The 15,912-nt window shown below is 50.9% G+C and overlaps 1 protein-coding gene across 1 annotated transcript in view; it reads left to right on the top strand.

The window, feature by feature from the left end:
* TMEM65 (transmembrane protein 65) overlaps positions 1–3,727 on the top strand; it is an 80,688-nt gene extending 76,961 nt beyond the window's left edge. The window contains exon 7 of the mRNA XM_083186777.1: positions 2,280–3,727. Coding sequence (XP_083042903.1) covers positions 2,280–2,381 — 102 coding nt within the window. The 3' untranslated portion in view covers positions 2,382–3,727. The remainder of the gene's footprint in view (positions 1–2,279) is intronic.
* Positions 3,728–15,912: the final 12,185 nt, after the last annotated feature.

Below are 15,912 nucleotides of genomic sequence, written 5' to 3'. Positions count from 1 at the left end.
ATCACACGCACCGTACACCTCAGTGATGTCAGTAGTGAGATCATCTGCATTATCCTGACTATAGCTTTGTACGCAGAATGTCCAATTTCTCTGTGTATAGGTGGCGGCTCCCCTTTAAGGAATAAAAGCTCTGCCATCTGATACCATACTGCGCACAAGTCATCTGATTAGACCGCCGTATTCCGGGCATCACTGTACGGGTTGTGTTACCAAATAGTGATGAGCTGTCACACAGGGCATTCATTACCTACAGGAATATTGTGGTTTGTGACGTCCTATAATCTATACAGTACACCACAGCGGTGCCATATAGATTACAATAGAATGTCTTATGTAATTGGTTCCAGTTGGGCAGATGTAGACAGCTGATCATCTTTTCTCAGACCGGGAAGAAGAACCTCTCTTTGTTGTCGTCCTGTTTCTTCCCCGGATTATAAATATTTAATATTGCTGGGATTCAGGTTGGAAGCTGCGTTTGGCAGCTCTGTAATACGCTGCTGTGGGATAAGAGGACAGAGTGGTGCGCTGGTAACATGTTTATTAGACTGCAAAATACAGGCGGCATATGCAACTAAGAAAGCCCAAGCCGCTGGGTATTGCCAGTAATAATGGTCTGATTATCCGAGATCTGGTGCTGGGACATCCGTCATCGCTGCTGTATGAAGTTAAATGCTAATTAGAATATTAATAAGGAATTATAGTTGTTGTTGCTGCTGCTCCCTTCTGTATTCTTTGTGTTGCTGACCTGACTTTAATTTCTAGCTGTAAACCTTGGCTAAATGAAAGCTACGTGTACCATGTCTACATGCTGCATACGTATGATGGGTGGATGACAGGGGGAGGAGTACACTCCGGTCTGATGGCCACCTGCTAATGACCGTTATGGTCTTCCTTCTGTCCTCTGCTCACCTGTCAAACAGAACAGGCCGGAGACAAATTATGTGACGCTCAAGTGAACAAGTCCTTAGACAGTAACAGATTGCGGGAAGGTGAAGCAACTGAGAAAACAACAGTATTATAGGACAATGGGCAATATAGTCACTAAACTACTGACCTGCTCACATGCTGTATGGGAGTGATACAATAAGCTGCAGGGGAATGTAGAAAGGGGGAGAGTACAATAAAAAAATCCTCATCTGTCCAGTGTCTTTCCTCCATGTCACTATCCCCGTCTCTCGTTACTCTCCCTTTCCCCTTCCACGTGTCTCTTTCCCCTTCCACTGTTTCTCTCCTTTCCCTTCCACTGTTTCTCTCTTTCCCCTTCCACGTGTCTCTTTCCCCTTCCACGTGTCTCTTTCCCCTTCCACGTGTCTCTTTCCCCTTCCACGTGTCTTTCCCCTTCCACGTGTCTCTTTCCCCTTCCACGTGTTTCTCTTTCCCCTTCCACGTGTCTCTCTTTCCCCTTCCACGTGTCTCTCTTTCCCCTTCCACGTGTCTCTCTTTCCCCTTCCACGTGTCTCTCTTTCCCCTTCCACGTGTCTCTCTTTCCCCTTCCACGTGTCTCTCTTTCCCCTTCCACGTGTCTCTCTTTGCCCTTCCACTGTTTCTCTCTTTCCCCTTCCACGTGTCTTTCCCCTTCCACGTGTCTTTCCCCTTCCACGTGTCTTTCCCCTTCCACGTGTCTTTCCCCTTCCACGTGTCTCTCTTTCCCCTTCCACGTGTCTCTCTTTCCCCTTCCACGTGTCTCTCTTTCCCCTTCCACGTGTCTCTCTTTCCCCTTCCACGTGTCTCTCTTTGCCCTTCCACTGTTTCTCTCTTTCCCCTTCCACGTGTCTTTCCCCTTCCACGTGTCTTTCCCCTTCCACTGTTTCTCTCTTTCCCCTTCCACGTGTCTTTCCCCTTCCACGTGTCTTTCCCCTTCCACGTGTCTCTTTCCCCTTCCACGTGTCTCTCTTTCCCCTTCCACGTGTCTCTTTCCCCTTCCACGTGTCTCTCTTTCCCCTTCCACGTGTCTTTCTTTCCCCTTCCACGTGTCTCTCTTTCCCCTTCCACGTGTCTCTCTTTCCCCTTCCACGTGTCTCTCTTTCCCCTTCCACGTGTCTCTCTTTCCCCTTCCACGTGTCTCTCTTTCCCCTTCCACGTGTCTCTCTTTCCCCTTCCACGTGTCTCTTTCCCCTTCCACATCGCTGAGATATTTGCATATTTCTGCAGTGTCTGGCAATGGCATTGTAGTGCAACTCTGAACCATGTAGTACGTTGAACGTTAAAAATAAAATCTGTTTTGTTTAGAAGTAGCGCACACGCTTAAATAAAATCTGTTTATTTCCCCCCCTCTTTAGGGAAAAGCAATAGGAATTGCCGTCGGCTGCCTTTTAGGAATGTTCCCCCTTCTCTTTTTCAACTGGGACGATGAGGAGAAGACGGAAAAGAAGAAGAAATGACATTTTCTACCCTAGTAAAGTCATACCTCAGCTGCATATTCAGTCACTATATTTACATCCGCCAGAGAGAGACACAAGGACTTGTACCCAACGAACAAATCTACGGCATGATCTGACCTTCCGACGCTCATGTACTCTAACCGCGGGCAGTCAGACTTAGCGGCAGAATCGTTCTTTCCTTCCTTCTGCAGAACTTTCCAAACGTCCTCAATTTTTGCCCTTCGGAATAATCCGGAACTTCTCCTCCCTCGGATCTAGCGGTCTTGGTCATCTCTGCTGAAAACTGGAGTGCGGTCCGTCATCTGTCACACACAGACTCTAAACACTAAAGCGGCGGATAGGTTTTTTCCTTTTCTAATTTGCGCTCCTGAATGGGTAACTTGCCCTAAGGGTTCTAAGCAATCTCCTTTTCTGAGCTACAATAATACGCTTCCTTTCTCATAGATATCAATGGCTTCCACAAATAAAACTAGCAATCTCCTTGTTTCGTTTTGCATGGTTTTAAGAAATATCCTTGCACTCACTTTGGTGTCTGTATGCCTTACTTGAGACTCGATCAGATTTACGCTCTTTTGGTTGTTTTTCTTTTAACAATATAAATAAAAAGCAAAACCGTTTTCTGATGTAAAATATTACATTTTTCTCTCAAACTTTTTAAAATGTTGAGAAAGAAAAGAAAAAATGAAGAAACGCAGGACGGTGGGACTACTTTCCCTGGCGCGTATGTGTAGTAGTATTCATTCTCGATCCTTTGAGAACCCGTGTAGTTCCTCTTTCCCGTCTGAGGTATCACTCTCCCCACTGTGGTGCTTCTAGCACATGTTGCTCTGTATCTCTGCTAAAATACAGATCAGCCTGTGCTAGAATCACCACAGCAAAGAGCGATACCTCGGTCAGGAAAAAAAAAATAGGAGCTGTAGAAAGGCTAAATGTAGCTTTTTATTTAATATTAGTGTGGTGATGGCACCCGTGAGTCTGTTTATTTAATGGATGTTGGAAGCAATGGTATTCCTTTTGGGTGCTTATGGCTAATAAACTGTTTTGGTCTGAGTCCCGCTCCATTTTTAGCGAAAATGTAGCTCCTCCTACAAAATGACTGTTCTTTAATTGTGAGTCACATTTAATAACGACCCATTATGTCTTCCCAGAGGTTGCCGAATCTCATTGTACAGTAAGTCTCTTCTCCTTAAAGATGAAACATTAACGGATGATAATTACTGAGACCAAGGATAGAAATATCTGTGTCATTAAAACCATTCTAATATGGAGATAGGCGGCTAATGTTTTGGTTTAAATTGTTGGCTTTGTAAGTTTTTATTAAAGAGAAAAAAGAACTGTATACAGTATCAGATGTCGGAGAGGAGATTTGCCTTGTCTATGTTTTATTAAACCCACAGCTTGCAGTGACACTATAACACCAAGACAGAGTCTCTTAACGTGTTGTATAAAGATAATTAAACTTTGCATTTAATTACATCGGAAATGTGCCATTTTTAGTTTTACGAGTTCCTATTTAGCATTACCCACTATCAGAATTCCCGGGTCGAGCAACCTGGCATTTCAACCATGGTCATGACCATGGTTGAAACGGCTGTGACCTGGGGTGCAGTGCAGTGCAGTGTGAACAGGTAACCCAGGTGAAGAGATCCGGGTCTCATTTACACTATGGAGGAGGCAGTGCTGTCAGCCCCCTTCCCCGATGACACATCACCACCCCTGCAAATGCCGGGTTGCTCCTGGGACGGAACAGTGTCCTAATCCCGCGTGCAACCCCACATTTGCGGTCTGAAAGGGGTTTTATTTGCACATATGGCTATAGAGGAGGTGATTGATTCAGCATTTGCACAACTGTTTATCAGAGTGAAGATGCTCGTTCCTTGAGGAAGCCTAGGGGAGAGCTTAAGCTTCAGTAAAACTGTTGAGGTATTGACAAGTCCCCAATGAGGCAGCTGGGTAATTGCGCAGACTGGCCGTCACACACCCGGTGTGGGGCAGCGGTAGACGCCAACAACAGAGCAGAGATGGGGGGCATCTGCACCTCGCCAGAGAAGCAAGTGATGTCAAATTTCAAAGGCATGTTCAGTAGTATCACTGCAATACTGAACAAGGTATGCTGCTGGGAAGAAGCACTGCTATTAAATGGGACCATAAATGTTGAAAAGAGGACCGGTAAGAGCTGGGGGTGGAGCCAGAAAGTGGGTGGGGCTGACTGAAGTGACCCATTTCCCTTTACTGGTGTGTGTCATGGTTATGGAGTTTTCATGCTACAGTAATTATAGGGACATATGCTGGTTCTGTTGAAAACGCATTTGAATTTCCATTTGTTTTTGAAAACTTTTTTTTCTTGAAGCATAAACAAATTTGCGAGACATAGAGAAAAGAACATGTCAGAGAGTGATCAGCAAAATACATTAAGTATATCTAGCGCAATTCCATGGGTGTTCATTACAATGTACAGGCATCATACTTCCCCGCATCTCTGTGGCCTCTGGTCGGGACCTTGCGCAGGGCGTGGTCTAAACCTCTCCTTGTGGTGCCTGCTTGGCCTCTCCATCCTGTGGCTTACAGAAGGGGCCATACAGAGAAGGAGGGGCAGGCAGGGGGAATATACTGTGAAGGAGCAGGCTGGGGGAAATACACTGAATGGGGGCAGAGTGGGGGGACATACAGAGAAGGGTGGAGCAGGCTGGGGGAAATACACTGAATGGGGCAGAGTGGGGGACATACAGAGAAGGGTGGAGCAGGCTGGGGGAAATACACTGAATGGGGGCAGAGTGGGGGACATACAGAGAAGGGGGGAGCAGGCTGGGGGAAATACACTGAATGGGGGGCAGACTGGGGGACATGAAGAGAAGGGTAGAGCAGGCTGGGGGAAATACACTGAATGGGGGCAGAGTGGGGGACATACAGAGAAGCGGGGAGCAGGCTGGGGGAAATACACTGAATGGGGGCAGAGTGGGGGACATGTAGAGAAGGGGGGAGCAGGCTGGGGGAAATAGATTGAATGGGGCAGAGTGGGGGACATACAGATAAGAAGGGAGCAGGCTGGGGGAAATAGACTGAATGGGGGACATGCAGGGAACAGGCTGGGGGAAATACACTGAATGGGGCAGAGTGGGGGACATGCAGAGAAGGGGGGAGCAGGCTGGGGGAAAAACACTGAATGGGGGGCAGAGTGGGGGACATGCAGAGAAGGGGGGGAGCAGGCTGGGGGAAATACGCTGAATGAGGGCAGAGTGGGGTACATGCAGGGAGCAGGCTGGGGGAAATACTCTGAATGAGGCAGAGTGGGGGACATGCAGAGAAGGGGGGGAGCAGACCTGTACTATTTACTGCAGTCAAGATCTCAGTATCACCCTTCACACTAGAGCAGGTAAGACAAGTTATTTGTGGTACTTGTTTAGTTTCACGGCGGCAGCTTACGCCGTCAGCGTAGCGTTCCTGTCAAAAACAGCGTAGTGTTCCCGCGGCCAGCGTAGTCGGTCAGAAGTAACGTAGTGTTCCCGCAGCTGCTACATTATCAGCATAGGCCGCCGCTGTGAAACTAAACAAGTAACTACTGGGTATTTGTTACGTACTGTTGCCGGGAACTACATCTGTCCCCGGTGTCCCTGGCAAGCCTAGTCAGCACCTCTCTCACACTGCGCTACATTGATGCCTGCCGCCAGCCCTCTTCCAGCACACGATGTGGCATTGCAGATGGCATGCGACATCGGGTACTGGAAAAAAGCACTCTGGGCATCGTAAGATGCGATCACATTGCTATGTCGCATCGCATCCAATCGCCCTAGTGTATGGGCACCATAAGAGTTACCATGTCTCCTGTAGCTCTACAAGCTAAGTAGATTGCAACAGATTCAATGGACACTCATCAGGCCCCCATACATTAGGCCGACTTGTCCTTAGGACAAGTCGGACCCAATTCTCCTGTGAGCCGCCCGGCAGCTCCCCGGGAGGCTCACATACAATTTGGCACTTGATTAGCCAGTTTTTACATGTGATAAATCGCTTGCGGTTTATCACATGTAAAACAAATGGGGAGCTGCAGGGCGGTGAGGAGCAGTGGGGGCGGGCGGCGGCAGTAGTGGGGGCAGACGGCGGCAAACAAATGTGTTCCCGGCGGGTGCCGTGTGCGGCGAGTGATGCTGACCTGGCCGGGCAGCTGTGATCAGAAATAGCAGCGCTGCCGCTGCGGGACGGGACGCACAGTGGCGGCTATTAGATTTTCAAAATTCCTGTCAAATGACCGGCCGTTCTGTGATTGGCTGAGAGAGCTCTCAGCCAATCACAGAACGGCCGGTCATTTGACAGGGATTTTAAAAATCTAATAGCCGCCACTGTGCGTCCCGTCCCGCAGCGGCAGCGCTGCTATTTGTGATCACAGCTGCCCGGCCAGGTCAGTGTGTCTGCCCGCCGTGCTCCCCCGCCCCCCGGTGTCTGCATGCATATGCCTGACAGGTGGGCAGACATATGCATAGCATACAGGGAGGTCGGATGATCTTATGTGCTGACCGTCCGACCTCCCTGATCCGGTCCGATGCGCACGGGACCGCGCATCGGATCGGATCATACATCACACACCTGCGATTTTGGGGCGATTTCATCCGGTTATCGGCCCAAAGTGCCGAAATCGGATGAAATCGTCCCAAAATCGTATAGTGTATGGGGGCCTTTATGATTGGACTGGTGATAAACCAATCAGGCAGCTTCTCTGGAAACCATACAGTACCTAGTGCATGAAGGGATGACCAGTATTGTGGGTTCAAGGCCAGACAGAAGGTTAAGCTGTGTACACATGGGGGGAGATATATTGCTCAGTTTCTCCTTTTCATCAGCGACCAGAGATGGTCGCTGATGAAAGGGAACCTCTGCTGGGGGAGGCGGCGATCATAAGGGGGCTAAAAACGGGAGTGCGCACCCGGCGATTTATCGCAGGTGCACACTCCAATCACTGGCAATATGGTTGCTCGGCGACGATATTGCCAGTGATTATAGACCGTGTGTACGCACCTTTACAGTGACTGTGGGATTACTATGTAGAGAACTTCCTTATAGACCAGCGGTTCTCAAATTCTGTCTTCAGGACCCCGGACAGCTCCCTGTTCCCAGGTCACCCAGCAGGAGCACAGGTGTATTGATTAGTCACTGACACGCTTTAAAAGATCCGCAGGTCGGGTTACGTATTTCACCTGCTACTCTGTCGAGAGACCTGGAACACATGCAATGTTTGGGGTCCTCAGTTTATTTGCTAAGGTGCAGTGGTGTTGTTTCCCATAGCAACCCATCAGATTTGACTTATTTGGTTGCTATGGGCAACATCTTCACTTTTTTAAACCCACATTTAAGTAAATATACCCCTAAGTACCTGTTATAGACCAACACCCACTTGTACGGTTGCCACACCCATAAGTTCTGCTGTCCGCAGCTGACAAACTGATATATTTCTGTATTTGCCGATGACAACTGGAAATCTCTTTAAAAGCATACAATTGGCTGAAATGTTTTGTAATATCGCATTAATTGTGAGCTGCAAATATACAGAAGTAACAAGTGTCTCGGGCAAAGCAATTTGCTTTGAAATATAAATTAGCCGGAACATTCTTTTACCATTTAGATGCTCATTAATCATTTATAAATCGCTCTGTGTTGTGCCAAACATCAATTGATAAACGTGTGTGATCCTGTACTCCTCCAGGACGGAAGAAGACGCTTCGCATCTGCGAGTGAGACCTCGTCGCCGCCATCCTCTCTGCGCCTTTGGTTACCCATCGCAGATTGTACACCATGCTCTGATTACACGGCTTTGCATGGGCCTAGCTGCCTGCCAGCTGGTAAGGTCATGCCCCAGGGCAGTGCCCGGAGGCAGACGGTGTGTTGTCAGTACATAGCAATACAAGCAATGCATTTCATGTAGTTATGTGTGTTTTATTACAGGTACAGTATAGGAACACGGATATTCAGAGTACAGTATTGCCCTCCATCCGCTTAATGGGATACGGTCACTAGTCGACAAATGAAGGTTGACATGACAGAAGGTTGATATGGAATTAGGTCGACATGTGTGTTTTTACCTTTTTTTTGTGCTGACAGGTGGTATTTCATGCCCTACCATCCACTAGGGAGTGGAGGGAAAATATCTTGGGCCGAGCGCAGTAAGCCACCGTACCCAAAGCATTTGGGTAAAAAAAAAAAGTGAAAAACCCCATGTCGACCTTCCCCAAGTCGACCTAATGCTTGTGTCAACCTAATGATCCTGTCGACCTTCAGTCATGATGTCGACCTTCCTATTGTTTATCCTATAATCCATACCCCCCTAAACCTATTTGCAGGAGACGTAGTGATGAGAGGATACAGTAATAATGAGAATGCGGCCTATCAGTTTACTTCAAGCTCCTCACACCTCCGCAGGAACATAACTGAAGTCTGTGCTCTGTAGTGAAGTTGTGATCTGTCAATCATCGTAAAGACACACCCACCGAAATGTCTTCTCTATCTCCAGTCAGCATCCAACAGGGCAGAGCACTTATCAAATCAATCAGGAACATTAGACTAAATGGTATACTTGTGTTACTGAGCAGAGTAATTTGAATTGGGGCTGTATATGTGGCCACACCCCTTCCTTGTGTGGGAGGGAGGGCACAAATCTATAGTTTGCAGGGGGGCGACTAAAACCATCAGTGCCAATGTGTGTGTGATATACCTACAATCGGGTCGGGATCCGACGTAGGGTGTGGAGGGGTCGGGAATGCAGAGCAGGGTGTGGAGGGGTCGGGACTGCAGAGCAGGGTGTGGAGGGGTCGGGGTTGCAGAGCAGGGCGCGGAGGGGTTGCAGAGCAGGGCACGGAGGTGTCAGGTATGCAGTGCAGGGAGTGGAGGGTCGGGTTGCAGAACAGGGTGTGGAGGGGTCGGGGATGCAGCGCAGGGTGTGGAGGTGTCGGGTATGCAGTGCAGGGAGTGGAGGGGTCGGGTTGCAGAGCAGGGTGTGGAGGGGTCGGGGATGCAGCGCAGGGTGAGGAGGGGTCGGGGATGCAGCGCAGGGTGTGGAGGGGTCGGGGTTGCAGAGCAGGGTGTGGAGGGGTCGGGGTTGCAGAGCAGGGTGTGGAGGGGTCGGGGTTGCAGAGCAGGGTGTGGAGGGGTCGGGGTTGCAGAGCAGGGTGTGGAGGGGTCGGGGATGCAGAGCAGGGTGTGGAAGGGTCGGTGATGCAGAGCAGGGTGTGGAGGGGTCGGGGATGCAGCGCAGGGTGTGGAGGGGTCGGGGATGCAGAGCAGGGTGTGGAAGGGTCGGTGATGCAGAGCAGGGTGTGGAGGGGTCGGGGATGCAGCGCAGGGTGTGGAGGGGTCGGGGATGCAGAGCAGGGTGTGGAAGGGTCGGTGATGCAGAGCAGGGTGTGGAGGGGTCGGTGATGCAGAGCAGGGTGTGGAGGGGTCGGGGATGCAGCGCAGGGTGTGGAGGGGTCGGGGTTGCAGAGCAGGGTGTGGAGGGGTCGGGGATGCAGAGCAGGGTGTGGAGGGGTCGGTGATGCAGAGCAGGGTGCGGAGGGGTCAGGATGCAGAGCAGGGTGCGGAGGGTTCGGTGATGCAGCGCAGGGAGTGGAGGGGTCGGAGTTGCAGCGCAGGGCGCGGAGGGGTCGAGGATGCAGCGCAGGGCGCGGAGGGGTTGCAGAGCAGGTCGGGGTTGCAGAGCAGGGAGTGGAGGGGTCGGAGTTGCAGAGCAGGGTGCGGAGGGGTCGGGATGCAGTGCAGGGCGCAGAGGGGTCGGGGATGCAGAGCAGGGTGCGGAGGGGTCGGGATGCAGTGCAGGGCGCAGAGGGGTTGGGGATGCAGTGCAGGGCGCAGAGGGGTCGGGGATGCAGAGCAGGGTGCGGAGGGGTCGGGAATGCAGCGCAGGGTGCGGAGGGGTCGGAGTTGCAGAGCAGGGTGCGGAAGGGTCGAGGATGCAGAGCAGGGTGCGGAGGAGTCGGGATGCAGTGCAGGGCGCAGAGGGGTTGGGGATGCAGAGCAGGGTGCGGAGGGGTCGGGAATGCAGCGCAGGGTGCGGAGGGGTCGGAGTTGCAGAGCAGGGTGCGGAAGGGTCGAGGATGCAGAGCAGGGTGTGAAAGGGTCGGAGATGCAGAGCAGGGTGTGGAGGGGTCAGGGATGCAGAGCAGGGAGTGGAGGGGTCGGGGTTGCAGAGCAGGGAGTGGAGGGGTCGGTAATGCAGTGTAGGGCGCTGAGGGTTCGGTGATGCAGAGCAGGATGTGGAGGGGTCGGGGATGCAGCGCAGGGAGTGGAGGGGTCGGAGTTGCAGCGCAGGGCACGGAGGGGTGGGGGATGCAGCGCAGGGAGGGGTTGGGGTTGCAGAGCAGGGAGTGGAGGGGTTGGGGTTGCAGAGCAGGGAGTGGAGGGGTTGGGGTTGCAGAGCAGGGAGTGGAGGGGTCAAGGTTGCAGAGCAGGGTGTGGAGTGGTCGGGGATGCAGGGTGTGGAGGGGTCGGGGTTGCAGAGCAGGGAGTGGAGGGGTCGAGGATGCAGAGCAGGGTGTGGAGGGGTCGGAGATGCAGAGCAGGGTGTGGAGGGGTCAGGGTTGCAGAGCCAGGGTGTGGGACGTGGCTTGTGGCCACACCCATTTTTGCACACATACGAAGATAGAGTGTTCACTTATACACAGTGTCAGGGGAGCCGAGAGAGGGGGGGAGCAGGTACTAATTACCCGGGCCCAGGCTTGCTGAAGGGGCCCCGCAGGGGCCCTGGTTCGACCCCTCCCTTCCCCCTCTCCGTCCCTCCCGGGTATCACCAGTAGCACACACTTCTACAGCATGTGCTGTTCTGACAGCAGGCTCAGCATGAGTGTCTCACTGACAGCGTGAGAGGTCATGCTGAGCCTGCTGTCAGCACAGCACATGCTGTAGGTGTGTGCTGCTTCTGAGATTACAGTTTTTAGAGTTTTCTTTTACCCACCTCTAAACATTTTGGGGGTGTGGCCTAAGTGTGGGAGGTGCCCACACCACACACACTTAGGCCACACCCTCAAAATTTTACCGGGGCCCGGCATTCCTCTCGGCTGCCCTGCACAGTGTGTAGGTGTCACCACACGAGAGCTGGTTGGTTTTCACTTTCAGCTATCACTAGAAAATTGCTCAATCCTCAGGTGTGTATTCTGTGGTATACGGTCACTGGGTAGACAATGTCTAGGTCAACCACTGATGGTTTACGGTGACTAGGTCAACACCTCGAAATGGTTGACATACCCAAGGATGACATTGACAAAAGGTTGACACAAGCTTATTGTCAACATTAGTTTTTCACTTTTTTTATGTCAACATGAACACCAAAATCCACAAAAAAATAATGTCGACCATTTCAAGTGACTGTGGACCTAGACATTGTCTACCATTTTTACCCTCTTCTGTCATAATGGGCATATCTATAATATGTGAACCCAGGCCTGGGTCCAGGGATGCCCACACTACTTCCCTGGCCCTCATAGATGATACTTACCTGTTTGTTGGCTTATAGAAATCACCAGTATAATGGTGCAGCTGCCATGTTCCTGGAGACCATTACTGTGCAGGAGACTACACTGGGCATGTGCAGGTGAGAGGGGAGGAGCTTATATGAAGGCTGCACACAGGCTCCTCCTCTCAGTCTGCTCCTACTCATGCAGATGAGAGAAGGTGGGGCTTACATGAAGGCTGCCCCTCCTCTCTGTCCCCTCCTGCTGTCCTCTAGCTATGAGCTCTCAGCATTCCCCCCTTGTACCCAGCACTGACTTCTATAACTACTCCAATCGCTGGGAGCTGGATGAGAGGATCTCTGAGCGACTACATTTTATTGAAGCTTAATTCACTCCAGCCAATCCACAGGAGCATCTCTGTAATGCTTTTCTATCCACTTCTGAGATCCTCATCTCCATTACATGTCAAATCAATAAACATTTCCAGCTGGTCTCAGGGGGCGAGGTCCATAAATGTGTTTTATCACTCTCTGACTGCAAAGCCAAACTAAAGCCTAACCCCCCAACTAGTAGAACCTTGGTACGCAACACCCCTGGTACCTCTGTGATAATCACGTTTCCCTGTTACTGGGATTAGAATTATTATTTTAGCCTGAACAGTTGCAGTGCCAGGGTGAGATGTATCAAGCTTCGGAATTAGATTACGGGCGTACTATATGTCGTTGCCCTAATCAGACAATCTGCTGCTAACTGTCATTTTAAAGACCGTGATCCTGACATGAGGACAGCTGTGCTGCTGTGTGATCATTACTGGGGAGTGTTGCCCAAACTTTCCTGAATCGCCGCATGCTATGGTGTCAGCACTTTTTGCATGGCACCCCTAGGATAAAAGTTAATCATTTATAAATTTAGGGGGGATCAAATTTGGTAAATTGTACCTACCTGTCATCCTTGGGGGTCAGCAGCATAACTAAAAATGTGTGCCCCCTGACAAAAACAGTTTATTGCACCCCCCAATACATTAATTATATTTCTTTACCTACTGTACATGGTCGTTGCCAGGAGTTTCTTCCTTGTTGCCAGGGATTTTATGTTCGTTGCCAGGAATAACTAGCTTGTTGTTTGGGGTTTCATGCTCTTTGCCATGGGTCTCTTTCTCATTGCCTGGGGTTACATGTTCATGTTCATTGCCAGGGATTACATGCTTGTTGTCGGGGGGGGGGGGGGGGGGTTCATGTTTATTGTCAAGGGATTCTTGCTCATTACCAGGGATTATATGCCAGTTGCCGGAGGTTTCATGCTCATTGCCAGAGGTTACATGCTCGTTGCCAGGGGTTTCATGCTCATTGCCATAGGTTACATGCATGTTGTCAGGGTTTCATGCTTGTTGCCAGAGGTTACTTGCTCATTGCCAGGGGTTACATGCTCATTGTCAGAGGTTACATGCTCGTTGCCAGGGGTTTCATGCTTGTTGCCAGAAGTTACATGCTTGTTGTCAGGGCTTCATGCTCTTTGCCAGGGGTACTTGCTCTTTGCCAAGGGTCTCTTTTGCAGGAATAAGAGGTAGGCAAGCTGGGAAGCATGCAGAAGAAGGTACTGAGGGAAGGGTGTCTGTAGAGCAGGTATGGGGAACCTTTGGCACTAAAGCTGTTGTTGAACTACACATCCCAGCATGCCCTGCTACAGTTTTGCTATTTGGCTAGGCTAACATGGTTGCAGGGTATGCTGTAGTTAAACAACAGCCAAAGGTTCCCCATCTATGTATAGTACCCCATCTATGCATCTGCTAACCCCCTAAGCAAACGCCTTCGGTGACTGTTCCACTGGCTGGAACAGTTGCAAAACGATTGGCAGCCAGGGGGCAGTGGCTGTGGTCCGCCTAGTAGGGATGGCCATCGGTGCAGTCGCCATCGATGGTTGCCATCGATGGTGGGTCTGCATCCAGACATCGATAGTTAAAAACTATGTGATGGAAAGCCATCGATAATTTTAGCTATCGAGGGTTATCCATTCTCTTTGACTGACTGGCCCACAGGCCAATCAGAATGTGGGGGAGGGGCTTCCAGGTTGTTGGGGGGCGGAGCTATGCTCTGTGTCCCGGCACCTTGAAGAAAATAAAAAAAAAGAAACAGCATTTCTACTATGCCATCAATGTAGGGAAACCATCTGGTTCTGCCCCATCGATGGCAAAAGTATTCAACATCGGCCATAAACCATCGATGGTTTTTTATCATTGATGGCCATCCATGCCGCCTAGCGTTTCATGGGCTTGCCCACAAAAACGGTGGGTGCGCCCATAGAAATGCTGTGCGTACGTATGTGTGCCCATGGCTGCTTGATGCGGGCGGCTGAAGTCACATGACATCAGTGCCCGCCCCCAATTTAGTCATCAGCGTGCAGTATAAAAGTCCAGGCTTATATTTATCTGTGAAGGGAGGAAAAATCATTTGATGGTGAGCGACCATCGAATGATTTTTTTCCTCTGTGCGGGCGTACACATCCGCTGGCATCCTGTTGCGGGGATTCGGTTGGCAGGGGGGGGGGGGACGTGCATTCAGTGGGGCGGCGTTTACTTGCTCGTTGGACAGCAGATATACAGATCTAAATCGGGCCCAAAGTTACGTACTTTTTTTCGGTACTTACAAACATGAATCAGGCCCATCGCACATTATCTGGCATTTGTAGGAAGGAAAGATGACCTGGCAGCCTCTATTATGGGGAGGAGGGTTCAGCCGCTCAGCCTCCGCATCATGCGGTGGCCTGCGGTGGCTGTATTGGACATAATGCCCGCTGCTCAGACTAATCCCCTGTATCTGGGCACATTAGATGTTCTGCCCTGATGATCTCACACTACAGAGACCAGCCAGCCCAGCACTAATGAGTTTGGCTGGCGGAGGCTGGAGGCCCAGCCAAGTAATATTAGATAATTACATTACACAGCATTGTGCGGACCAGATACATTTATATAAAGGAAAAACAGAATAACAAACATGTTTTATTAGTGATGTATCCCAATGATTTACTTTATCACTCACGAGTCACTAACCTCATTCTGGTCTGCCCGCAGTGCTGTGAATTTCACAGCATTGAGTGTGGACCAAACGCAGTCCACTGCCCGCAGTGCCACCCCACTCATGTCCCCTGCTGCCCATAACCCACACCTCTGCCCCAGCCAACCCGCTCCATGCCCCTGCTCCTCATCAGACACCCCAACATTCAGCCCCGGTGCGTCCTTGTGCCCCCAGATAAACAATGAGCTCCTGTCATGCCCCCCACCCCAGGCACACACTCATCTGCCCCCTGTCAGCACACACACTGGACTCCACCCACTGCTCCCCAAATCCCCCATGCACACGCCTTCACACCCCCCCATGACACAGCATCTCATTTCCTCCACCCATTCCTCACCCATCTCCTCCTCACTCCTACGCTGTTCCCGCCGGGCAAGTGCAAATACTGCCCTCACTTGCTGCCGATGGCAAGTCACTTGCAAAGAGGCATCAAACCCGGGTCCAATCCCCCCCCCCCCCTTCCACACACACACACACACACACAGTCTCAGGGCCAAGTCCGTCCCACACAGCTTCAAGACTCCTTCTGAATCTCAAACTGGATCCCTCAGCGCAGCTGCCAGCCTGGGCCGGCCCCCCAGCCTCTGTCCGGTCCCGTTCCAAGCTGGGAAGCACCACAGACAGCTGTGCACAGGATGTTATTATCCACAGCACTGAGCGTGGTGGAGGAAGGAGGAGAAGCGGCCTCGGGAACATACAGGATAGGGCGATGGTGACAGGGTGTAGTCTATAATAGATGTAGTGCTGACACTACATAAAGGGAATCGGTACATCTGTCAGAATGAACTTAGGTCTACAGTCATTAGGTTGACCCCTAGATTAGGTCGACTGGCAGGAAGGTCGACCTGATTTAAGGTCGACATGAGTTAAGGTCGAATTTGCATAAAGGTCGACATGAGGAAGGTCGACTGGTCATAAGGTCGACATGGGTTTTTCACTGTTTTTTTATCCGAATGTCGACACAGTCGACATGGACACAGTTGGCAATGAGAATCGGACCCTCGCATCGCTCGCTTCGCTCGCAATGCT

This window comes from Crinia signifera, chromosome 5 (assembly GCF_055691185.1).
Source record: "Crinia signifera chromosome 5, ASM5569118v1, whole genome shotgun sequence".
NCBI lineage: Eukaryota > Metazoa > Chordata > Amphibia > Anura > Myobatrachidae > Crinia > Crinia signifera.
Note: the sequence above shows the minus strand (reverse complement) of the source record. Positions and strands in the feature narration are given on the sequence as shown.